This window comes from Lontra canadensis, unplaced genomic scaffold (assembly GCF_010015895.1).
Source record: "Lontra canadensis isolate GAN:19392208 unplaced genomic scaffold, GSC_riverotter_1.0 scaffold29, whole genome shotgun sequence".
Classification (NCBI taxonomy): domain Eukaryota; kingdom Metazoa; phylum Chordata; class Mammalia; order Carnivora; family Mustelidae; genus Lontra; species Lontra canadensis.
In genome coordinates, this window is record NW_022631023.1 from 5,996,306 (window position 1) to 6,022,987 (window position 26,682).

Below are 26,682 nucleotides of genomic sequence, written 5' to 3' on the forward strand. Positions count from 1 at the left end.
TCTGTTTTTCTTATGAATTATGTTAAGTAATTATGTTAAGTAACTTTCGCATTCTTTCTTCTGTGTGTGAAAATATAATTTGCTTTGATTTCTCCTTTTCCCCTCTGTTTTATCTCAATCAATCATGTTCTCGGTACTCGTATGAGTATTATTTGTTTTTATTTGCATGTTAACATTCCTGTTTAGCAGCTCAATTTATTTATTTATTTATTTATTTTAAGATTTCATTTTTTAAAAATTTAATTTCTTTCAGTGTACCAGAATTCATTGTTTATACACCACACCCAGTGCTCCATGCAATCCGTGCCCTCCTTAATACCCACCACCAGGCTCCCCCAACCTCCCACCCCCAGCCCTTCAAAACCCTCAGATTGTTTTTCAGAGTCCATAGTCTCTCATGGTTTATCTCCCCCCTCCCAATTTCCCTCAACTCCCTTCTCCTCTCCATCTCCCCATGTCCTCCGTGTTCTTTCTTATTAGCAGCTCAATTTAAAGATAAAACTTAACTTGGTTAAAGATTGGCCTTTGAAAGATTAATTTCCCAGAGTCACCAGCTTTTATATTTGGCTTCTAGAGCACTGATAATAAAATTTCGTGGTCTCGGTGATATATTTTTTTAAGTAATTTATCGTATTTTTTATAATTCATCTACTTCAAGAAATTACCAATACAAAAAACTGGCTTCTTAACATCATTTGTATAGCCAAACCTGGGAATGTGCTTTTGTTCAGAAACTGCTTTCCGTGGTTACTCTCATAGGATTAATGGTATTTAACACATTTTCTTTGAGTCTTAGTAGCTGCAGTTGTATCTCTAGACAAGGTGAAAGGGAGGTTGCTCTGTTTTTTTTTCTGGATGTGATTAAGTGAACCGTTAAGATTTTTGGTCTTTACATGTATTCTCTGCGGTTTAGCTTCCGGTATAATTGCTTGTGACTGTGATCAGGTTGATAGCATTAGGAGGTTATTATTTGTTGTAACTTTGGCATTTAGATTTAATATGTAAATATATGCTGGCTTAATTTTGTTTTCTTGGTTTCTGTCTTCTCATTTTCTATGTCCTAAATCGCCTGCTTTTTGTTTTGAAGGAGGCTGTCTGCATTAGTTTGGGAAGTCAGATACATAGAACACAATGCCAGGACGTTTAATGAACCCGAGAGTGTAATTGCAAGATCAGCTAAGAAGATAACTGACCAACTTTTAAAATTTATAAAGTAAGTTACCTCCTATCAGAGATGTTGTGGGAAAATGTCTTTTCATGTCGTACCTCTTGCAACCAGCCAGTTCATAATTTCTGCTCTCTGAATTATACCCTTTTAATGTGCTACAGTCAGTGACACTTCTTTACATATATATTGTGAACGTAATTTCAGTAAAGGCATGAGAAATTGAACAAATTTTCTGCTTTTTAAAACTTTGAACTAATTTTCCAGAGAGTTGCCCTATAGATACCCTTCGCCCGGTGTCCCCTTAGGTTAACATTTTTCGTACCTGTGATGTCCTCGTGAAACAATAAGGAATGGTCCTTGGTGTAATGACTGTAGTCCAGAATGCCTGTAAATTTCCTTAGTTCTTCCTCCAGTAGCCTTGCTCTGTCTCAGGATCCAGTTCAGACCCCCATGGCTTTCATGTGTCTGATGTCACTGTGTCCTTTCCCTCTGTTGCTTGGCCTTTCCCTTCTTTACTGACCTCATCATTTTTTATCACCTCTTATTTTGTGGAGAGTATTGAGTTTGGGTTTGAGAGATGTGTTGTCATGACTAGATTGGTTTTTATCTCTCTGGGACTGTATCGCATGAGCGTGTTTGTGTGTGACTTGCACACGCTTGCCTGCACTGAGAGATAAGTTTGGAAGAGTAGGATGGAAACTGACTTGGAAAGTGAGATCTGAGTTTTAATCTATTCGAGTGAACATTCTTTGTCACTTTGGACAGATTACTCAGCCTGTTTCCTTCAGAATTAATGAGTTTTGCTCTATGATCTTAATGCCTTTTTCTACCATAGCCATACGAATTGTTGGAAAGAATTATGTACTGGAGAACATGGTTAATAAACTGTGCAGTCATTTGCACCATCAGGCTACACCCTGGGAAATTACTGGTTCTGCTCTAGCTCACTTTGCTGGGTTGACTCTACCTCTTGCGCAGACGACTTGGACTTACTAACACTTCTCCAGAACTTTCATTTTTTTCTGCTTCGGAAAATCACATACCTTTTTCATCTCCCTTGTGCCTGGACGTTCCTACTTTCGCATTCTTTCTTCTGTGTGTGAAAATATAATTTGCTTTGATTTCTCCTTTTCCCCTCTGTTTTATCTCAATCAATCATGTTCTCGGTACTCGTATGAGTATTACTGGTGGTGATGTGTAGGAAAACTCATCTGGACGTTCATCTAATTGAGCTCATGTATGTATTATTTCTGGATTACCAGCTTAATTTTTATACATACCTAGCTGGGGGAAAGCTTGCTTTTAATATTCTAAGATAGTATGTTTTTCCCACAGAGGATAGATTTAAAAAACCCTGATATTCCTCTGCTTGAAATTAGGCATGCGTACTTGGGGAACTATTTATATCTTAACCTACAGTTTGAATTTTTGACAACAGTGATAACTATCTCTACATACTCTTAAAAACGTGAAAAATTGTTTTTTAGGAATCAAGACTGTACAAATATCTCAGAACTTTCTAACACTTCTGAAAATGATGAGCAAAATGCTGAGGATTTGGTATGAAGTTTGTCAATTTTATAATGATTTTTGTTAATTTCAAATGGTAACTTAAAAATATTGAGTGAAGTAGAAAATATCAATTCTCATATTCCAGTGAACTATGAAAACTATTTTGGTAAAAGTATATTTCTTAATTATCTAGATGGTTCAGTGAGGTAATTTTAGTTTTAACCAGTAATTGATACCAAATAAGCAAAGTATATCTATATGAATAACATAGTTGTGGAGTATGTTCTCTACTTTTGCTGAAACCAATATCTGAGAGTTGGATTTAATTCTAAGTAAAAATTCATGAACTTTCCTATGCTCATAGTACCCACAGGTTCTTCACTCAAGATGGTATTGAAGTTTAAGGCAGATGTCAGTGGTGTTGAATATTTCAGTCTATACAGAATCAAGCAGGAAGTTGCAGAAATTGTAGGAAGGGTATTCTTTAAATAAACACCACGCATGTCAGTGGAATGTCAAATTCTACACAAGCCCTTATTGTGATTCACTGATTTTCATGCTGATTTATCTTGAAATAAAAATGGGTATACAGATATTGATTTAGAGAATAAGAAAATGTGTAGAGTAAGAAATTCAAGAAATGTAGGAGATGGTTTCTAGGGTTTTATGGATAGAGGTGAAACAAATTTTAAGTTGCTTATGCAAGTTCTATTTAGGTCATGCACAAAGCAACTTTTTATAACTCTTTTGGAATTATTGCATGTTCTTAGGGGATGTAAGGGATTATTAAGAATGGTTGGTTGGTTGGAGTCTGGGTGCCACAGAGGTCATCTGATACGGTCTGCCTTTTGAGATTTTTGTAAACAAGGTAAACCTAATGTCTTTGATATGCTTTTAGATTATTATATTTCAAGTGAGAATATTAACACTTAAGCTGCTCTGATTTTTATTCCTAGGATGATAGTGATCTTCCTAAAACATCTTCTGGAAGGAGAGTAAGTTAATCTTCCTGATTGAACTTTGGTTTACTTATTCTTGTTTTAAAATCAATCTACGGGGGTGTTTGGGTGGCATGGTTGGTTAAGTGTCTGACTCTTGATTTAGGACCAGGTCATGAGATTGAGCCTTGAGTGGGGCTCTGTGCTGATCCGTGGTGCCTGCTTTTAAGATCCTTTCTCTATCGCCGCATCCCACCCTGACCCTGCGAGCATGCACATGCTCTCTATCTCAAAAAAATGCTTAACATTTTAAGTGTTACCCAGATGCTTGCTGCTTAAATCCAAGCTTTTTATTATAGTAATTTACCTAATATGCTTGCCCCAAATAACATTGAGAAAGTTAAAGTTGAATTATTGTCATTTTCATATAATTTCATTTTTAAACAGACTCCTAAGCGTTTAGTATCTCTTTAGTATTTGCTTGCTATGACTGCTATAGCAAATTACAAATCTAGTGGCTTAAACAATTAAAAACAAAATAGTGTTGGGGCGCCTGAGTGGTTCAGTTAAGCATCTGCGTTTGGCTCAGTTCATGATCCTGGTACCCTGGGATTGAGCCCCACATTGGGCTCCCTGCTCAGTGGGGAGCCTGTTTCTCTCTCTCTCCCTCTGCCTGCCACTCCCCCTGTTTGTGCTCGCTCTCTCCATTAAATAAATAAAATTAAAAAAAAAAAGAAAGAAAGAAAAATGACCTTGTACTTACGTAGATCAGCAGTTGGACCCGGGTCTCAGTGAGCTAAAATCAGCGTGTCATTGCTGTGTTCCTTTCTGGAAGCTCTAGGGTTAGAATCCCTTTCCTTGCATTTTTCCACCTTCTAGAGCTTCTTGTCACCTCTTCTATCTTTATGCCAGCAGCTTGAAGTCTCTGGCTTCTGACTCTTCTGCCTCCCCCACCCCTTTAAAAAAAAAAAAAAAAAAGATTTATTTATTTATTTTAGAGCCTGAGTGGGAGGGGCCAGAGAGGGAGAATCCCAGGCAGACTCCGTGCTGTGTGCAGAGTCCAGCGCAGGGCTCAGTCTCACGACCCTGAGATCATGACCTGAGCCGAAACTAAAAAGAGTCGGATGCTTGACTGACTGAACCACCCAGGCACCCCTCTTCTGCCTCGCTCTTAAGAGGACCTTTGTGATTACATTGGGTCCATCCTGATAATCCAGGACAGTCTTCCCATGTCAAGATCCATGCCGTTAGTCAAGTTTGCCATGTAAAGTGACAGTCGTGAGTTCTTGGATTAGGGTATGGGCATCTTTGGGGCCATTATTTAGCCTACCAGGTTGTTCCAGGTGATGCTTCATATTCTGTGAAAATATTCTCTATACTTGGAAGATAAGTGGTGGGATGAACAATATTTTCAGAGTGATGGATGTTCTTGGGTTTTTAACAGAAAAGTGGGTTTCTTCCAAGTAGGTAGAAAATAAGAGTAGCCACAATGTGGGGCACCTGGGTGGTTCAGTGGGTTAAGCCTCTGCCTTCGGCTCAGGTCATGATCATAGGGTCCTGGCATCGAGCCCCGCATCAGGCTCTTTGCTTGGCAGGGAGCCTGCTTTCCCCCCTCTCTCTCTGCCTGCTTCTCTGCCTACTTGTGATCTGTCAAACAGATAAATAAAATCTTCAAAAAAAAAGAATAGAAAAAAAAAAGAGTGGCCACATTGTTACAGTACAGAGACCGTTCACTTGCATTTTTACCACCATACTATGTCATACCACACTGTTATATTTCCAAGACTGAAAAAACTTCTAATACTATAAATGTGTTTTTAGGTCCATGATTGGAAAAAAAGGAGCATCAAAGCGACCAACTATGTTGAAAGTAACTGGAAGAAACAGTGTAAGGAACTAGTGAACTTAATTTTTCAGTGTGAAGATTCTGAACCATTTAGACAACCTGTTGATTTGGTTGAATATCCAGTAAGTTGTCAATGTTGAATGTTTGGGCCTTTTCTTGTTTTGTATAGAGATTGGGGTGAAGGCATTTAAAGTTAACTTTAATGAGTAGGATGTCTTAGCTTCGTGTTAACTTGTATTACAAGTTGTATTACATAGTTTTTCTCGACTCTATAGACACCCTTGTAACTTGGGCTGAGACCTAGCTAATCGCTGCTACATCATAATGGGAAGATCCTACATGGGGCCAGCCCCAGGAAAACTGTAACTTGGATAAAAGCATCTGTATTCATTTCTCCAATACGGGAGTGAGAAATGACCTTTTAAAAAAAAAGTAAACAAATTTACTGTAGGAAGCTTGGAAATTACATGAGCGTGTAAAGAAGGAAAAAAAATCATTCCACACCTACCAAGTATATCATTTTGGTGTATTTCTTATTTTGTCTTACTATCTGGGTCTCTTTAAAGTTATGGATGATTCTTAAGGTGTCCTTCTGACCTTTTGAATATTTTAGAGATCTGTTGCACTTGGATTTCTAAAAGTAGATATCAAATCTTTGAACTAATTATTGTTTTTAAAACCTAGGACTACCGAGATATTATAGATACTCCAATGGATTTTGGAACAGTAAGGGAAACTTTAGAAGCAGGAAATTATGACAGTCCTTTGGAATTTTGCAAAGACATCCGGTTGATATTTAGCAATGCAAAAGCATATACACCAAACAAAAGATCAAAGGTAATTTTAAAAGCGGTCTTCAGAGAAAAAAATGCGTAATCTATGTTGACGGTTATTTTCCACTTGCCGGTAAATCAGTGTTGGAATGTTGCAGATACGTGGGAAGAGAGACAACCACTGGTAAGAATAGTGCTCTGCTGCAGCCTGAATGTCTGTGTTGGCACCTTCAGCGGTTCGTGTTTACTTTACCTGAAGTCGTATAAACATAGCAATTTGGGGGAGTGAGGCTGCCAGTGAAATTGATACATAGAACGAGAAAAACCTGTGTTTCATACATGTAGGAATCTTGAAAAGTGGATTAGAAATTTACTGAGGCTGGGAGAAAATTACAGTGAGTGAAGAACGATCTGAAGTGGGGGTGGGACTGACTATTGACACTACACCGTATTTTGGATGCAGAGAGGAGGCACAAGTGCACAAGAGCTCTCTTACTCTTTATTTATTTATTAGAATACTAATAGAGAGGACATCCCTGAAGTATTATTACCATGTTGGATACATTGGATACACATTGGATAACTTTTCAAAATTTGTTGAAGCATAATAAATGTACAAAAAGGAGAGTACATATACTCTCAGCGAATTTTTTTTTTTAAATATTCTATTTATTTATTTGACAGATCACAACTAGGCAGAGAGGCAGGCAGAGAGGGGGGGAAAGCAGGCTCCCCACTAAGCAGGGAGCCCGATGTGGGAGCCCGATGTGGGGCTCGATCCCAGGATCCTGGGACCATGACCTGAGCTAAAGGCAGAGGCTTAACCCACTGAGCCACCCAGGTGCCCCACTCTCAGCGAATTTTTACAAATACCACAAACCCTTGTAGCCAGTTTATGTTGGGTAATTAAAAAAAAACGATTTGAGAAGATCTTAAACGAAAGCATTTGCTTATTAATATTGTATCACCTTATCTGTGATCAGCAATTATCACTGCTAATTAACCGTTTTGCCTTAAATTCACTTTCTCTTCATTATTATCAGACTCTCCTGTTTTAATTCTTAATCTGAGAACTCTTTCCTTGCATTCAGTGTCCAAATTTAACATTGATTTAACATCAGTTTTTAAACATCACTTCAACGTCAAGTCTGACTTTTTCCCATCCCAAGCTTGTGTTATTGTCCATATTCATCATTAGTGAGACACTTTCTTTCCAGAGAGAAAATAAATCTCATTCATGCTTCTTTTCCCCTTTAATTAAAATATATATTTGAAGATACATCACACATCTCACCCATTTAAAGTCTACAATTTATTGGATTTTTGTGTATTATGTTATCAGAATTTCAAAGTTGTGGTTATACATATGTAACTAACTTTATTGTCTTAACCACTTTTAAGGGTACTCTTCATTGGCATTATATTCAGTGTTGCTTAACCATCACTACTATTTCCAAAACTCTTTGGTCAACGCAAACAGAAGCCCTCATCACCAAGCAGTACTCCACAGACTCTGCGCTCTCTCCCTCTCTCAGCCCTTGGTCGTAATGTCTCCTGTCCTTTGTCGCTATGCATCTGCCTATTCTAGATGTTTCATGTATGTGGAGTCACACAGCATTTGTCTTTTGTGTCGGGGTTCTTTCATTCAGCAGGACATCTGAGAGATTCATCTGTGTTGTATCCCGTATGAGAACTTTATTCCTTTTTATGCCTGAATAAATATTAAAAACTCCATCATATGGGTATATCACATTTTGTTTATCTCTTCATTTCCTGCTGGACAGTTGAATAGTTTCTGCTTTTTGGCTATTAGGAGGAATGTTGCCATGAATATGGAGCATGTCATCTGCAAAGAGCGATACTTTCAGTTCTAGCTTTACAATCCGAATGATCTTTATTTCTCTTTTTATCTAATTAGCCTGGCTAGAATTTAAAGTGCAGTGGTAAAAGCCCACAGTGTTGTCTCATTGCTCATTTTGGGGAATGATTTTCCGTCTTTCACCATTGTGTATGATGGTAACTTTTTTTTTTAAATTTTTTTTATTTTTTTAATTTATTCATTTGACGAGAGAGAGAGAGAGATCACAAGTAGGCAGAGAGTGTGGGTGGGGAGCAGACTCTCTGAGCAGAGAGCCCGATGCGGGGCCCGATCCGAGGACCCCAAGACCACGACCCGAGCCAAAGGCAGAGGCTCAATCCACTGAGCCACCCAGGCACCCCTGTGGTTTTTTTCATGTATGAAAAATTTTGGGGAGCTAATAATTTTGGTATCCATTTTTGATAAATGTTTGTGTTCAATGCAAATGTATTACAGGTTTATATAAAACCTAATGAGAAGACAAGTAATAGGAAAGTAATGATTCTTAAGACAATCAGGTTTTGAACTTAATGCGATTAAGAAAAAAAAATCACTTGTTGAAACTGGTGACTTACACTAGAATTCAGATTCGAAGGAAAAGAATAAATTCAAGTTAACAAAATACTGGAAATAATAGTCAAAGATTTCAAACATGAAGTGGGATTTTGAATTTCACATATATTGTGCATATGTATGTGTGTGCATATATTTTCAAATATATTTTAAATATATATGTTTAAAAGCATATATATTCATATATGTTTAAAAGCGTATAGGAAATTGATGTATCCTACACACTTTTTTTTTTAAAGATTCTATAATGGTAGCCTCTCCACCTTTCTGCCAAGTGCATCAGACTTACTGATACACAGCTTTTGAACATTAGACTTTTTCGCTTATTTTCCAAGAACGATTGTGAATGAGTTGAGAGTACTTCCTGTAAACACATAGTTGTACCAGAGTTATTTATAGTAGCACTTAACATCACCCTGCAGAATTCTATGAAAGATTTGATACTATTTAAATGTAAAAATTGTGAGAACACAGTCTTCCACGTTAAAGTTCTAGGGTGTGTTTTCTTCTCCCGAGGAAGATCGCCTTGGGCCTGTAGTTTCTGTTTAGATCTAGGTGGCATCAAAGGCAGTCACTTTGCAAGTTGGAGACGAGGGTGAAAGTGCCTTTGTTTCCTTTTCCCAAGGAGACACTGCTCTTTTGCTGTCTAAATAGCAATCCTAGAACCCACCAACTTCACATCTAACTTTGGGAGAGGGGGACCTTTTTTTTTTGGATTTGTACATGTAAATGGGAAAATGGGAAGAGCCAAATGAGAACCACTGACACGTAGATGTCAGTCCTAGATTACAGAGAATTGCTTGATTTAAAATGACTTTATTTTTGTCTGAGAGGTATATGTTTGATGGTGCCTGTTTCTTGTTGCGTCTCTGAAGGAAGGGGGGCAGTGGGTAAAGGAACACATGTTTTCTAGAACAGTGATAGAATAGATTGCACGTAGCCTATGTGTTACACATTTTTTTTGTGAAAGTATTTTGAAAGGTATGTTGTAGTTCTAGTTTTGCTTTCATATCCTTGCAGATTTACAGTATGACCTTGAGATTGTCTGCTTTATTTGAAGAAAAAATGAAGAAAATCTCCTCTGATTTTAAAATTGGTCAAAAGTTCAATGAAAAACTTCGAAGAAGCCAGAGGTTCAAGAGACGGCAAAATTGTAACCGTGTCAATCAGGCTAACAAAAGTATCAGGTGAATTGGTTATTGCAGGCTTTGTGTGCAATGAGACAAGTTTGAGGTTGTGATGCTTCTTTAATTTTATTATGCTAAAATGGTTAGGAGTATAGTATATTCAGAAAGATTTGTTTTTTATGACTTGAAAGCACTGCATGTATACAGCTACTATAGAATTTGTAAGTAGGTTAATTTTAAAGCATTTAATGAAAACTGCAGATTTTAAAAATCTTAGGATTAAAGTATTATTTATTACATAAGAACCTTTTTCTTTTAATGCAGAGTTAAGTGATTACTTTGTGTGATCCTTGAGCATTTGATTGAATAAGGGAAATATCTATGGAACTTTATGCACCCTATTTTTTTCTGAGGATTAGTTGTAAAGAAATATGAAACTTATGTTTTATTATATTTATTTTATTTTATTTTTATTTTTTAATTTAATTTATTTTTATCTTTATTTTTTTAATTTTTTAAATTTTTATTATTATAAGTTAGTTATTTATTCTCTGTCAGAAATTTAATACTATGTTCTGTCTTCTTTGACCGTGTAGCTTACATTAATATCAGATTTCCAGATTCTTTTAAAGTGTTGCAGTGTGAAAATGGAGTAATTCAGTGTTTAGTGTGTATCCAGGCGTCTTTGGAATATGCACTGAGGGCATGGCAGGTGTCTTCCTGCGAGTTCAGGGCTGGCACTCTGCATCTCAGTTCAGAACTGTCTCCTTCAGATTCATACCGTTCTCTTAAGAAGTGTGTTCTAGTTTAGCTCCCTCCCGCCCTTTTTTGTGTTGTTATTGTCAAATTACATCCTTACTTGTTATGGCTTATCTAGTTTTCTTTAAAATTGCTTAAGAAAAGAAAAAAAAATCATTGATACTGTTAATTATATTTACCTATGTGATTACCTTTCCCAGTAGTTTTTATTTTTTGTGTGGAGTGAGTACCCTCTGGTGTCCTTTCTTTGCAGCCCGATGTCCTTTAGTGTGTCTTTCTGAGGTGGGTGTGCTAGCAGTTCATTCTGACCGGTTTTTGTTTGACACTAGTTTTACTGGATATAGAATTCCTCATTGTCAGTGATTGTTCCCCGCCACTCCTACATTTTGAGTATTGCCTTCTATTGCCTGCTGACCTCTGTTGTTTCCCATGATAAGTCAGGTCTAATCACATTACTGACATTCCCTCCCTTGTACAAACGGAATGGTTTTTCTCTTGCTGCTTTCAAAATTCTGTCTTCATTTTGCACTCGACTATGGTGTTTGTAGGAATTTTTCCAGCTTTCTAGAGGAATGTTTTTCATCAAATCTGGGTGGTTTCTAGCCATCACTCAAATATTTCCTGCCTTTTCCTTTGGGGACTCCTACTGTACATATGTGGATATGATGGATGGTGTCCCACAGGCCTCTGAGGTTCTCTTCATTTTTCCTTCTCTTCCTATTCTTCAGATGGGATAACACGCACCTACTAAGGTCTCCGATTCCTGTACCAGCTCACATATGCGGCTGAGCCTGTCTTCTGAATATGTTTTAATTTGTTGTGCTTTTCAACTCCAGGATGTTTGGTTTTTTGTAATTTCTATGTCTTCATCGATATTCTTGTCATTTTTTATTCTGTAAACATTATTTCATTTGGTTTTTCAGATGTGTTGGTAATAGTTGATTCAAATATCTTGAGTTCAACATCTGGGTCCTTTCAGAGACTGTTTCTGTTGCCTGCTTTTTTACCTCTGTGGGCAAACTTCCTTGACTCTTGATAGGCCTTGTACTGTTTTGTTGGACATAGTACATACTTAATAAAATAATGTTGCCATTCTGGAAATACCATCTCTTCAGGTTTTTTGTTGCTATTTGTTAATGTATTGTAGAAACTCTGGATTCTGATCCTTCTCCCTCACTGATGGTACTTGTTGCTGGTTTTGTTTAGTGAGTTGCCTAAACCAATTCTGTAGTCTGTCTTTCCTAGTGTTAAGCCACTGAAATCTGCTTATTATTAATTTTAAAGATTTTATTTATTTATTTGCCAGAGAGAATGAGAGCGAGTGAGCACAAGCAGGGGGAATGGCAGGCAAAGGGAGAAGCAGGCTCCCTGCTGAGCAAGGAGCCCGATGCAGGACTCCATCCCAGGAACCCTAGGATCATGAGCTGAGCCAAAGGCAGATGCTTAACTCACTGAGCCACCCAGGCACCCCTGAAATCTGCTTTTTAAAAATTAAAAAAGAAATTGGCGGGGGATGGGGTGTCTTCCTGGATGTCTTCTCTGACTTAGCATAGCTCAGTGGTCAAAAATTTGTGTTCACACACTTTAAGTAAGCCTTCCACCCTTTTTTGAAGATGGTCTTTGGGTGGAGTGGGGCTGACTTCACCTTCTTCTTATGTTTTTTCCAGGCATGAGTCTCAGGGTCTGCCAAGGACAACTAGATAACTGGGCTCTCCTCGAGTATGTGTAGAACTTTGAGTATATGTAGAACCTTCCACACCCCCGGGAAGACACTGGAGCTTATCAAAGTCTCCTGTGACTGTCTCATTCCCTAGATCGCCTTTAACTTTTTGGCTGAGCTTCTGTTGGCTCTAACTGGTGTCCCAGCTTAGGCAGCTGTGTGGTTGGCCTGGCTGGATTGCTGGGAGTGAGTTTGGTGCCCTCAGGCAGAGCATGTGCTGTTTTGTGAAATTCCCAAATCAGGCCAGCTCCCTTTGCCTCTTCATCCTGGTCCTCAAAGCTATGCCACAGAATTGGGGTGTGCATGACTGGGAATAGCCGAAGTTAAAATGCCCAGAACTGCAGTCAGTTTTTTCCTTAGATTCAGAAGGTTTTCTTGAATAAATGCTTTTTAATTTGTCAAGTGCCTGTGATTACTTTCCAGAGTTGTGAAATGACTTTTTCGGATGATTTGCCAGTTTTATCTTTGCTTTTTGGGTGAGAGGGTTTGCCAGAGTCTTCCTTGCATCCCTGCCCCCTTGTTTAGACTGATGGCTGCCTTGAAACAGGTAAACACGTGCTCCTTCAGTGAGTGAGTTTGTCCCGTTGAGCTGCTTTGCACCCTGTCATTCAGGGATGTACATTATGAAGTGGACTATGTGAGTCCTCCCTGCCTCCCCCCGCCCCCCACCCCAACTTTTAATTTTGAAATAATTTTGGAATTACAGAAAAGCTGAAGAATAATTGAAAGAGCTCCTTTATACCCCTTGCTTGGGCTCCCCAATTTTTCATAGTATGTCACATTTGCTTTATCATTGCTTTACCTTTTTGTAATGTGTTTTTTTTCTAAATTGTTCAAAAAAATATTTCTGACATCCTATTCCTTTATTCCTAAATACTTAGTGTGGATTTGCTAAAAAATAAATAAATAAATAAGGTTCTAACCATACCTTATTGCATCTGTACTGTTGACCCAATAATGTCCTGAGGGCAAATTTTTTTTTCCAATCTAGACCCAAAGGAGGATCTTGCATTGCATATATATGGATATATATGTTTCTTTAGTCTGTTGTTTAAAAAAATATTAACTCATTTAATCCTTGCGCAATCCTATTTTCAGGTTTTTTTGTTTTTGTTTTTGTTTTTAAGTAAATCTCTACATGCAATGAGGGGTTCAGATTCACATCCCTGAGATCAAAAGTCATAAGCTCCACTGACTGGGCCAGCCAGGTGCCCCTCTTTAGTCTTAATCAGGAATTTTATTTTCATCCTTTGTCTTCTTAATTGACATTTTTGTAGAGTATGGGCCATTTATTTTATAAAATGAACCTCAGTTAGGGTTTTTAAGTTATCGTAGGGGTTTAATTTAAAAAAAAAAAAAACAACTTTCTTTTTGAACCAATGAAAAATCAGGGTGAAAAGGAGGCAGTCTTACTCCGTAGGTATTTATCACTTTGTTTTCTGTTTTAAAATGAAGTGTATGATGAGTATGAGCATGAAATTATTTCTTTTTTATATTTATTGGTCTGTCCCTCAGTTGATAGTAATGGAAGTTAATATTTTGACATAAGAAGCTTGAAATTTCCCGATGATGACAAAACAGCTGCTGCTTTTTTTTTTTTTTTTTTTGGTGGCGGGGGTAAAGATTTATTTATTTATTTGACAGACAGAGATCACAAGTAGGCAGAGAGAGGAGGAAGCAGGCTTCCTGCTGAGCAGAGATCCTGATGCGGGGCTTGATCCCAGGACCCTGGGATCATGACCTGAGCTGAAGGCAGAGACTTTAACGCACTGAGCCACCCAGGCGGCCCAAAACAGCTACTGCTTTAAAGAACCTTGTGGTTGGGGCACCTGGGTGGCTCAGTGGGTTAAGCCTCTGCCTTCAGCTCAGGTCATGATCTCAGGGTCCTGGGATTGAGCCCCACATCAGGCTCTCTGCTCAGCAGGGAGCCTGCTTCTCTCTCTCTGCCTGCTTGTCATCTCTGTCTGTCAAATAAATAAAATCTTTAAAAAAAACAAAAAACAAAAAAAAAAACCCTTGTGGTTATTTTTAAGCTCAGATTAGATAGTCTTTAAAAGCTTCTCTATCTTGTTTTACGACAAAAAGAGGATTTTTCAACATGAATATTAAACCCAGATCTGTAATTTAAAAACCAAAGACTGTCTTGTCCTAAACTTCTACTTTTTCTTCATAATCCGTGGCTCAGGTATGCAGCATAGTGAACTGGTTGGTACTTAGAAGTGAATGGATTGGTCTTAGAAAAAATTATCTTGTTCCGATTTTTTTTTTTTTTTTTTTTTTTGCCTCTTTTCTTACTGTTTAGGTTTTGTTGCTTTCTCTTCTTAATCTTATATTGTAGTTTAGGAACATATAGACAGACAGAGAAAATTGTGTCTTACCGAGACTCAGTTTTGTATTATGAATGAATGCCTGTATTACATGAACATTGGCTTTTAGTCCAAAGAACTTTGGCATTCAGTCTGATTCTCTGTTCGTAACTCTGCTACTTGGATCATTTGTCCATTACTCCAGTTTAGAATAAAATTATGTACAATTAAGAGTAAGAATATTAGTAGTAATCCATGTCAGAATAAGATGTTAACAATGAATATTTCAATGTTTCAATCATAAAATTATTCTCAGATTAAGTAATAGTATACTTTTACTCAGGCATTCTTGGTTTAATTAAATTTTGTTTTCTTTGTTCCTGTCTTTGACCAGAAATATCAAGCAGAAGCGGTTAAAATCTCAGACAAAAGTAATTCCTGAATTGGTAGGTTCTCCTACCCAGTCTACCTCCAGTAGGGCTGCTTACTCTGCGAGCCACAGGACAAGTGCTAGTGTCTCTTCAGGGGTGACGTCTGGTGACTCCTCGGATTCAACAGGATCGTCAGAAAGAAGGAGAAGTAGGCCTGTCACTCTGCATGATGGCTCCACGTTATCTGGTGAGACGGGAGCATTGTTATTTAACTGTCCATCACTCCCATGTGTAGCACTGCCAGTTTACTGTGCCTTCAGAGGAAGGAATAAATAAGACTGGCCTAACAGTTGAGGAAATTGTATTCAAGAGAATCAAAAGTAACAAAATCGCAGCAGTTACTACATGTTTGATAAGTGCTGGTCTTTGCAAATAGTGCAGCTGCATTCTATGCAAACTTGAATCTTCTCTGTTTTAAATAATGGGATATAAATATCACACTTTGTATACAAAATATGATGCTTTTTTTTTTCTTTTTAAAAAAAAAAGACATCATCATCATCATGTGAGCCTAGTAAATTCCAAGCTGCTTATGGTTCTTGGTTCTTTAGTAGTATAACCAAAGCTAATCCCAACCCTTTTTTAGCATTGTGGGAATGAGGCTGTGGTGGGTGTATACTTCCTGTTGCTCTGAGTGATTTTGGTGACTTATTACTATGACTTAAAATAATAGGACCAAAGAGGTAGAATGCAATGTAGAGTGGCAAGCCTTGCAGAAGAATTTGGATTACTTATTTGGGTCCCTTGATGAGCAAGGGAATCACATGATGAATTCTGTTTCAGGAAGATCAGTCACTTTGGCAGTAATATGCAGGGAAAGGGAAGAATCTAGAAACCGAGTCAGTGTGCTGGGAAGTGGACCGGAATAGAACAGGGACAGTCAGAATGGCAAATGGCAGAACAGTTTCAGAGACAGAAAAACAACTTGGTGATTGGTGTCCTAACACAGCCACCTTAACACGGAGTTGGTGTTCTATTTGTGGAGCAAAGTTTTATCTTTTAGCAACATGCTCCCACTCACTTTGCTGAAACTTTCACTCTGTGATATGTTTGTAAGGATGGAGTAGACGAAAGAGCGGGAAGCTTTTCTGTGCCGTGTTCACACTGGAGCGTGCACTCATTCATTGAGGAGGGAGAAGTGACGTGTACTATTCAAGTCATTTATCTTGTTTTTTCTGTCCTTCCCTCCCCCTTTCCAGTGGAACATGTGGAAATGGCTCTTGAGCTGAAAGCACGTGTGGTACCACTGTGCTGTTACAGGGTTTACTAGCACAAGGCCTGAAAGTGTGTCCACTGACGTGGGACTACACAGCAATTGTCTTTCCTGAAGGAAGTAACGGTCTCAGGACAGAAGTGGATGGGGGGCTAATTACATTTCTAAATGGAAGTTTATGAAATACGTAAACTGTATTTTCTGAATTCAATCCAGGATCAATGTGGTCCTTTCAGAAATAAGAGAAAAAACTGACTTTGGAATGCTGATGACATACTTTTTAATGCCAGAATTTTATGGCCTGTTCTTTGAAACAGTTTTTTTTTTTTTTAAAGATTTTTTTTATTTATTTGTGAGAAAGAGAGAGAGAAAGCACACAATCAGCAGAGAGGCAGGCAGAGGTGGAGAGAGAGAGGCAGAGAGAGAGGCAGGCTCCCCGCTGAGCAAGGAGCCGATGCGGGGGGGATCGTGACCTGAGCCGAAGGCAGTGGCTTAACCCACTGAGCCACCCAGGCGTCCCTGAAACAGTTTTTAAAAATATAATCTCCTCTAAGTATTTTGAGAATCTGCTTTTAGCTTGTTGTTATGAAACAGCTGCGTGTGTGTGTAAAGAGAGAATATGTGTGATGAACTGCTGATGCTTTGTTTTTCTTAGAAAGTGAAATGGAAGATTCCTTAGGTACCTCTTCATCTTCAGCTTCAGATAGTTCAGAGGAAAGCAAAGAGAGTTCAAGACCGCGTGAAGCTTCCTTACGTAGTGGGCTGGCCAGAAGCAGTAGTCTCAGGGTGACCAGAACCAGAGCTGCTCAGAGGAAAAGTGGTAAGACACTCAGTGGTTGGTACTTTGGAGGAGTGTTTATCAAGGGAATCCCTAAGCTAAGCATAGAATGGTTTATTGTTTTAATGTATCTATACATATGGGTAAAGGTCTTTTTTAGATTTTTTTTTTTTTAAGATTTTATTTATTTGCCAGAGAGAGAAAGGAAGAGAGCGAGCACAAGCAAGGGGAGAAGCAGGCTCCTCGTCAAGCAATAAGCCTGATGAGGGACTCGATCCCAAGACCCTGAGATCATGACTTGAGCTGAAGGCACATGCTTAAACTTGCTGGGCCACCCAGGTGTCCCACCATTTTAGATTTTTAAAAAAATTGTGATAGAATTGACACATATAACATTGTATTTCAGGGGTACAACATAATGATTTGGTATTTGTATATACTGCAAAATGACAACAATAATACAGTTACAGTCAGTTATTATACATAGTTAAAGTTTTTCTTTGTTTCTGGTGAAGAGGACTTTTAAGATTCACTCTTAGCGGCTTTCAAATATGCAGGAGTACTAGCTGTGGTTATCATGCTGTACATCGCATCCCTGTGTCTTATAACTGGAAGTTCGTATCTTTGATCTCCTTCACCAGTCCTCCCCCACCAAATCTGCTCTCTGATCAGTGAGCTTGGTTTTTAGTTTGTTTTGGTTATTTTGTGTGTTAGGTTCCACATACAAGTGAAATTACACAGTATTTATCTTTCTCTGTCGACTTAACTTTGGTTAGCATAATACCTTCAAAGTCTATCCATGTTGTCACAAATGGCAATATTCCATTTTTTAATGACCAAATAAAACTCCATTGTAGAGATACACCACATTATCTTTTCCATTCATCCACCAGTGGGTGCCTTGGTTGTTTCCATATCTTTGCTTTTGTAAATAATGCTGCAGTGAAATTGGGGTGCAGATACCTTTTTAAGTTAGTGGTTCATCTTCTTTAGATAAATACCTAGTAGTGCAGTTGTGGGATCATAGGGTAGTTACAGTTTTAACCTTCTGAGGACCCTCTGTACTGTTTTCCACAGTGCCTGCCCCATCTAGCATTCCCAGCAGCAGTGCATAAGGGTTCCCCTTTCTCTGTATTCTCGGCAACATCTATTGTTCCTGTGTAATTTTAGCTGTTCTGACAGGTGTGAGATGACATCTCACTGTGGTTTTGATTTGCATTTCCCTTATTGGTGGTGTTGAATATCTTTTCGCATTCTTTTGGCTATTATTTGTGAGCCGTATTTTGAAAAATGTCTACGCAGGTCCCCTGCATTTTTTTTTTTTTTTAAGATTTTATTTATTTATTTGACAGACAGAGATCACAAGTAAGCAGAGAGGCAGGCAGAGAGAGAGGAGGAAGCAGGCTCCCTGCGGAGCAGAGAGCCCGATGCGGGGCTCGATCCCAGGACCCTGGGATCATGACCTGAGCCGAAGGCAGAGGCCTTAACCCACTGAGCCACCCAGGCGCCCCTCCCCTGCATTTTTTAATCAGATTGTTTTTTTTGCTGATGAACTGTATGAGGTCTTTAAATATTTTGAACATTTAACTCCTTATCACATACATGATTTGCACGTATCAGTAGGTTGCCTTTTTATTTTGTTGATGATTTCTTTTGCTGTGCAGAAGCTTTTAGTTTGACGTAGTCCCACTTGTTTATTTTTGGTTTTATTGCCTTTACTTTTGGTGTCAGATCCAAAAAAAAATCATTGGCAAGATCAGTGTTAAGGAGCTTAGACCCCCTGTGTTTTCTTTTAGGAGAGTTTATGGTTTCAGATCTTAATTTCAAGTCTTTAATCCATTTTTATGTATGTGTAAGATAGTAATCTCATTTCATTTTTTTTGCTGGTTGGCTGTTGGGTTTCCCCAGCACTGTTTGTTCAAGAGACTGTCCTTTCTTTGTTGTATATTCTTGCCTCTTCTCTTGTAAATTAATTGACCATGTAGGTATGGGTTTATTCTGGGCTCTCTTCTGTTTTGTCCTTAGGGCTGGTTTTTGTTTTTGTTCTGGTTTGGGGTTTTTTTGGGAGTGAAGGATCCATGATCAAGGGTGAGAGGGAGAGAATCTTAAGCAGGCTCCACACCCAGCACAAGGCAGGGCTAGGGCGGGTCTCTCAACCCCGAGATCATGACCTGGCTGAAATCAAAAGTCAGACAGTTAACTTGAGACACTGAGGCACCCCCATCCTTAGGGCTTTTTAGATATAGAAGGGAAATCTGTTTTGGCATTAAAAGGTAGGGAACATCAGTTCTGAAATAATCAATTTTTAAAAAAAATGTTGAAATAAGGAAGACTTTCCTAATCTTATTGCTACTTTATTTCTAGGTCCAGTTTCTTTAGAGAATGGATGTGGCAGGAAAGCCACTCGAAAGAGAGTCTATTTAAGTGACTCTGATAATAATTCAGTGGAGACCCATGAAAGTCTAAAAGCCAGGGCTGGAAATAACCGAAAAGTGCTACGAAAGTGTGCTGCGGTGGCTGCCAATAAGATAAAGCTCATGAGTGACGTAGAGGAGAACTCTAGCTCTGAAAGTGTCTGTTCCGGCCGTAAGCTGCCTCACCGTAATGCTTCTGCTGTGGCTAGAAAAAAATTATTACATAATTCTGAAGATGATCAGAGTTTAAAGTCTGAAATTGAAGAAGAGGAACTAAAAGACCGAAATCATCCATTACCACTGTCCAGTTCTCATGCTGCCCAGAATACTGTGAATGAGTCTGAAAATGGGGATTCAGAGTCAGAAAGTGATTTGCGAGTAGCCCGCAAAAATTGGCATGCCAATGGGTATAAGTCGCATGCTCCAGCAACTTCTAAAACTAAATTTCTGAAAATAGAGTCTTCTGACGAAGACTCTAAAAGTCATGATTCTGACAATATACATAACAGAACTGCTGGTCCGTCCACATCTGGGCAGAAACTTAAGGCAGAGAGCGTCTCAGAGGAAGAGGAGGAAGCAGATTCTGAACCAAGAAAGTATGCCGGTAGGAAATACAACACAGGTCGCAAGAATCTTACTTTCCTTAAAAAAGCAAAGATCTTCAGTGATTCAGAGGACTCAGAATCTGAAGAGCAAGATCGAGAAGGTGGCAGCTACCACAGAATGGAAACGAACCTGGTTAGAGGGGGTTCGAAGTGTGAACCCGCTGCCGGGTCCCAGTGTTTCTCAGATCATGTATCTGAGACTGATTTGGATTCAGATGATGACAATACAAAAGAAAAACCAAACAGTTTTATGAAAGGTAATTCAAAACCTGTAATCTTGGCTTACTGGTGTGTTCTCACTGTTCTTCTCTCCTTAGAGCTTTGTTTTTTTGCTTTTCCCCCTCGAAACTTCTCCTCACTGGTGGTTTTCTGTCCATCGCATGCGTTCTCAGTCTGTTCCGTGCATCCCTGATGTTCTGTGTGCACGCATAAGTGGTTGCCAAACATGTTTAGTTTTATTCACGTAACAGGCAGTCTTGACCTTAACAGCTGTTTCTGGTAAGATTTCAGTTCTTGTATTGGCTGTGGGTTTCAGGAAAGCAGAGGCAAGCACATTTATAAGCTGTGGTGTTAGTTTAAGAGGAGGAAAGAAAAGGGTAGGACTATTTGCTTGGAAGGGATGCGTAAGTAAGGCTGACAGCAGCAGGCAGCAGCAGAGTGCCCCCCAGCTGGCCTATGGGTCAGGAAAGTGTTCTCCGTGCTTGACGTGTATTAGCTCGTTGGGTCTTCATGTCTTTTATGAGCCTGGCTGTCATTATTGTTCACTTGCCTCATAAGAAGTCTGGAGCACAGAGCAGGGAAACCGCCTGCTGATTTAAGGGTGTATTCTTGGCAGGTGGCGGCCAAAGCTAAGATTAAAGGTGTTGGTGTGACTTCAGTGTTGTGAAGTGAAAAAAGCTTCAGGGAGGCTGAGGGTCAGTGATTAGTTTGCGGACGTTAGGGCACTAGTGAGGAGAAGTTAGTGTGTATTCGTGCAAATAAAATGTCTGTGTCCTGTGTGTTGTGCATGTGTGTCGCAAGGCCCCGGCGTCCGCGCTACCAGCGCGCTGCGCCCGGGGCGGGTGCTGCAGCTGCGCAGAGCTCACGGCCGCAGAGGCGCGGGCGCCCGACTGCTCGGTGCCGCCCTCCTTGCGCAGCCGGAGAATGCCAGACTCCAGCCGCTTAGAATGACGGGCATTTGAATCCTGCACACATACCCTTACGGATTAACAGGACACTCTTACTTTTTAATTTGTAGATTCCGCATCACAGGACCATGGACAAAGCAGGAAAGTTTCCAGGAAAAGGGTCTGTTCCAGTGAGTCCGACAGCATTTCGAAGGTGGCTAAGAAGGCCTCAAAAGCCAAAACGGGTCTCCTCAGGACTCCGCGAAGACGGGCGACCGCCGCTGCCAGTAAGACCAAGCCCGGGAGGGATGCGGAGGACGTCCGCTTAGACGGCGCGGGCCGCAGAACCAGAAACGGACGGAGAAAGCCCCTCCCTCCGGCTCGTGCCCCCGCTGGGGAGACGGCGAGCGAGTCCGAGGGAGACGGCGGCCGGGAAGTGCCGAAGGAGCAGCGCGCTGGCGACGGGCGGCCGCCCGCTGGCGACTCGGAGGGCCGCGCGGGAAGCGTCCGTGCGGCTCCACGCGGAGACTCGGGCTCCGAAGGGCTGCCGAGCCCCGAGCCCGGGAGCAGGCACGCGGGGAGGCACGGAGCAGGCGGTGCGCCTTCGCACGCCAGGAGTCGCTCGGTCGGGGCTTCGGAGGAGCCGTCGCAAAGCCGTCTTCCCGGGGCTGAGGCGGGGGCACAGCGCTCCCCGGAGGCCGCTCTGGTGCCGAAGGCGAGCGCCGAGAATGCCTTCGAGGACGACCTGAACTACGGGCTGCGCAGGTGGAACGGCCGGAGGCTCCGGACCTACGGGAAGGCGCCGTTCAGCACGACCAAGGCGCTGCGGGCGTCGCAGGCAGCGGCCGAGGCCGACGCCAAGAGGAAGCGGCTGCGGCCCGAGCCCGAGAGCGGGCCGGCGGCTGGGCCCGGAGGCGCATCCGAGCTGGGGGCCGACGCCGGCCCCAGATCCGACTCCGAGTTGGCGTCTGTGACGGAATCCGACGTGGACTGTGCCGATGACGCGAAAACCAAAAAGAGGAAAACGAGAGGAAAAGCAAAAGCGGTGAGAAAAGGTAAAGCTTGTGCAGCCGCCGCATCTAGAGGCGCGAGGCGGCGGAGACAGAGCAAACGGCCTAGGCTGAGTGTGGACGATAACGACTGGGAGGACTTGGACTATGCAAAATCGAAAAGAGGTCTTCGACGTTCAAAAATCAAAACGAGAAATCAGGGCAGAAGGACCGTGAGATACCATGATGGGGATGATGACAGAAGCTTAGAAAATGTGTTGGATTTTGATGATTGCACCTTATGACCTTGACAGAAAGCCAGTTCATTGAAAGAGGAAATGGACTGGAATTTATGGTGAAAGTTGGCTGTTGAAATTATTTTTTGTCCTACAATTCAGGGAATATATTTATATTTTTCTATGAAAAGTTATGAATGTGACTAAATCATGACTGTTATCTTTATTTGCACTTGCTTGCCTTTGTAGCAGCGCTCAGCACAGGTGCCAAAATATGCTTCGTTTTGGGGGCAGATCTACTTTGACAGTATTTAACTACAGATAGCAAGAATTTGAAATCTGTTCAACACTAGACATCCTGGTTATCGAAACCGACAAGCATTACTTTCATGGTAGCAAGTGTCACGCAGTTACTTTCTGAACGCGTCAAGAGGTGGTAGTTTCTAACCCCTGTCCTGTTGTAGTCGAACAGTTTCACGTGGCCTATGTTTACAGATTTTTCATACATATTATGTGCATACTGACATTATAATCATGGGAGGTGTAACCATGATTAGTAGGCGAGGTACCTACCACTCCCCCCCCCACCCCCACCTTTCCCTGGCTACTTGAGCAGAATGCATTATACCAGATTTGGTCATTTTCATTGAAATGGTTTCTTTCCAAATGCTGTTGGGTCTTTTCTCTCTTTTTCTTTATTTTTAAGGAAAACGTCATCACTTTTATTTTATAAACTTGAATTTATAAAGTGCTGGTAAATTATTTTTTAAAATGTTTTGATTGTATATTTTAAACCTCTAAGGCCCAGACCGTAGTCCTAGCATTTTCTTTTCAATTGTGCACTAACAGAATGCTGTATAATTTGTCTTTTCAAGATCTCCTGGTTTCTTTGTAAGGGATTTAACCAAAATCTTGGTCTTCCATAGTCTTACTCTGTGAAATAGAGGAGTTTGTGTGCCTTAGATTTAGGAAAAGTGTGTTCTTTAATAGAGTGTACAGGGCCAAGAGAGTATTTAAATTATATGTAGTTTCCCCTCCTTTCCACTGAGATTGTAGAGTTGTTTTGTTAAGAGTGCAATCGCAAATCTCATCTATATAGGAAAACAGTTAAACGTCATTCTCTGTCTCTTTGTTTTAGCTTACTGCTGCCATGTGCAATCCCAGGCGTTCTTTGCGGGGGCAACTAAGTGTATCTTTACTAGTGACCTCTAGTTTAAATCTAAGAAACTGTCATGTGTTGTGGGAAAATAATTTTGAAATCCATTTAAAGTGAAACTTCTATCACATCATCAAATACATCAAATAAGTACACTTATTTTCGAGCCAAATACTTTTGCTTGATAGGTTGTGCTACTCCATACAGTGTAGGTGGCCATTCCTAGCTTGTTTGTGCCTGAAGATGGACTTGATTCAAATGGTTTACATATTTTGTAGCGAAGGAGTATGTTACAGTACTCCCACCTTTGTTATTTATTGGCCCTGTGTTTGGTTCCAGACAAAATTAACCTTTTTCTCCTGTGTATCTTAAAGGTGGCAGGTATGGAAAAGCATCAGACTCTGGTGTCAGTGTTAGAGAATGTTCTTAAGTGTTGTTACTTTTCAGTTATCTGTTCCATTCGACATGGTAGAAGGTACTTTGATGTAAGGGGAAGGATATTTTTGGACATTACCAATTGCGATAGGTGGGATAGACCTACCCGTCCTTTGTTGTTGAGAGAGCTGTGATTACTTCAAAACTATGAAGCTCTTCTTATTAGAGTTCATGTTGAGTATATGGTAGAGAGAGTGATTCAGGAGAATTGGCCTTGACTCTTGACCTGAAAACATTAATGGAATGTTCTTTACTTCCCTAGTTTTAAGCAATGGTGATAGATGTCCTATCCATTAATTTATTTAAACTCTTCTAAAGCTTCTCAGTTTTATATCTATTCTCAGGGTTATAACTCCATGTTTACCATCATCTGCAAAAAGGTACCAAAAAAATCCATAAATACAGATATAGAATATGTTCATAAATACATAAATTCTTTTGGTAGGATGAGACTTTGATCATTAGCCTTCATCAGTAGAACTATTCTTATCTTTTGGACTGAATTAACTGATCATAGATTGGCTGGTCAACCAATTACTAATTTTTCTTTTTGTCCAAAACTGTTAGACCTTTGTGTATAGAAAGCAGTATTTTGGTTTCACCTGGAAAAAAAAAAAGCAAACCAAGAATTTGGCCTCATGACTTTGAAGATGTGGTTGACGGTGGTAGCTTCTCAAGTTCTGAAGTGAAACTAAGGGATTATAGTGAGAATCACTTTTATGGGTTTTTTTGGTCATGGTGCTATTCCTAAGGTTAACTTTGAATATGTGACACACACTCCTAAGTACTTTAAGGAAAATTAATAAATAATTAATAGTTCAAAATGTTTACATTGAGCACTAGAACATGTTTGACTTTTTTTCTACTTCTCTTTATGCGAAATGCGCAGGGATTTAATGCACGGATGTACTTTAATGTGTTTGGGATCAGTTTGTATTTACTTGTGAAAAAAGACAAAAGCTTGCAGACTGAATGTGAACTGATCCGGAAGTAAGTGCTGTAGTTTTTCATTGCACTTGAAGTCACTTAATGGTGTATATGAACAACAACAAAAACTGCTGTGGTTGTGTATGTCCAGGGTCCTATGATTTTATTCATTTATGGTTGAAAAAAAGGGCTGAGGTATTTAGATTTGAGTTTTGATTCCTTTGAAAGACTATTAAGAAAAAAGATGTCAAACATTTAAGAAATAGGTGAGGTTTAAAAACTTTTTTTTTTTTAAATCAGACTTACTTTAAAAGGTATACCAACAATGTGTAGTAACTTCTAAATAAAAGGGAAAGTGTATCCCATTTTCAGATAATTCTTAGGGTGGTCATTCTCCCTTTTTTATTTTAGGGGAAAATCTCTGATTACATTCATTCTCAATTTAGTAATTATTTGGAAAGAATGATAAAGCATTTACTCACAGCTTCTAAGTTACAACACAAAAGTTTCTTTTAAATAGTACATGAAAATGGGGAGAAAGAACTTATGTTTGGGGAAAAGGCACTTCAAAACCTAGAATTGCAAATGAGAAGGTATGAAGCCAATAAAAATGCCATCTTGAAGGTATTATCGTCCAAAAATAAGAATAAGACTTGTCACTAAATCTTCACACTCCATTGGTTGCTGACGTCTTAGATAAGAGTTCTTAGAACTGCCTTGGGTTCATACTACATTCCCTGCCCTTCTAGCCTTTTTTTCTTTAGAATAATCAGAACACAATTTGTTAATTTCATTGTATCATTTTAAAAACTACACTGAAAGGACTTCAATCTCTCATCAGTGCACATTGAATTTGATTGTGCCACCTGAGAAAAATGAGGTTTGTCTATCACTAGAATGCAAGAACGTTGTTCACAGTGCTTACAGTATTTTTGGTTTTTCCTTTCTACTCAATTGCGTTGGTTTTTTTGAGTAACTTCTAAATGGCTAGAACAGGTCTGTTTGCCTTGCCCTTTATAGCTGAAATACCAGCTCCATCCTTTTCATCCATGTTAAGTCAGCATATTTCCTTGATTTGGCATCTTGGAGTAGTCCACAAACACTTCAGTGTCTTATGTTGTATGGAAATTGTAGTTGAGTTATTTTCTGGTGTGATGTAGTCCCCCTCCCTGCGGGAGAACTCTCCGTTACTATGTAAGTCCATCTCTCAACTCCTGCTGTGGATAACAGGATGGAATAAAGGGGAAACCTTAAGAAATTTGCAACGTCGCTGTTTAAAGACTGTCTCTGATTCTAGTACTGGGAACAAAGACCAAACCAAGTAAAATTGTCAAGGCTAGGGAGAAAATGGAACATTGTGGAAAAATCTAGTCCAACTAGATTAGTAAGTGCTAATACCACTTGGTAGCTCAAAAGTTGTGAATGAATGGAGATTAAAGTGTAAAGACCTTAATGGTGAGGGCTGTGTTGTCTTTTCTCACTTTTTAATTGAGGTTTTTGTAGCTGTTTTCTTAAATTATAGATGTTGCCAAACAGTACGTGGGGATTCTCAAAGTTGGGAGGTTTTTACTAGTCACTAATAATCTGCCAAGCTAGTTCCTTAATACACTGTGAATTTGGTGGGAAAATATCAAGACTTTTACTTGGTGTCTCCTTAAGGATTGCTTGTATGGATCTGATGTAGGGAGTTTGGATGGAGGACAGTTACAACATTGGGGTCTTACAAATCTGCAGGCTCTGTCTCTGGCATCATGTTAAGTAACTGTAGAATATGTATCTATTTGTCTGACCAACTGACCGTTTCATTGAATT

The 26,682-nt window shown here is 39.7% G+C and overlaps 1 protein-coding gene across 2 annotated transcripts in view; it reads left to right on the forward strand.

Annotated features, from left to right (window-relative positions):
* BRWD1 (bromodomain and WD repeat domain containing 1) overlaps positions 1–26,329 on the forward strand; it is a 109,906-nt gene extending 83,577 nt beyond the window's left edge. For both annotated transcript variants that reach the window (XM_032865315.1, XM_032865316.1), the window contains exons 32-41: positions 1,088–1,213; positions 2,656–2,728; positions 3,637–3,675; positions 5,440–5,586; positions 6,149–6,301; positions 9,689–9,855; positions 14,975–15,198; positions 16,880–17,044; positions 19,367–20,278; positions 21,259–26,329. In XM_032865315.1, the coding sequence (XP_032721206.1) occupies positions 1,088–1,213; positions 2,656–2,728; positions 3,637–3,675; positions 5,440–5,586; positions 6,149–6,301; positions 9,689–9,855; positions 14,975–15,198; positions 16,880–17,044; positions 19,367–20,278; positions 21,259–22,421 (3,169 nt within the window). In that variant the 3' untranslated portion in view covers positions 22,422–26,329. The remainder of the gene's footprint in view (positions 1–1,087; positions 1,214–2,655; positions 2,729–3,636; positions 3,676–5,439; positions 5,587–6,148; positions 6,302–9,688; positions 9,856–14,974; positions 15,199–16,879; positions 17,045–19,366; positions 20,279–21,258) is intronic.
* The last annotated feature ends 353 nt before the right edge of the window (positions 26,330–26,682 follow it).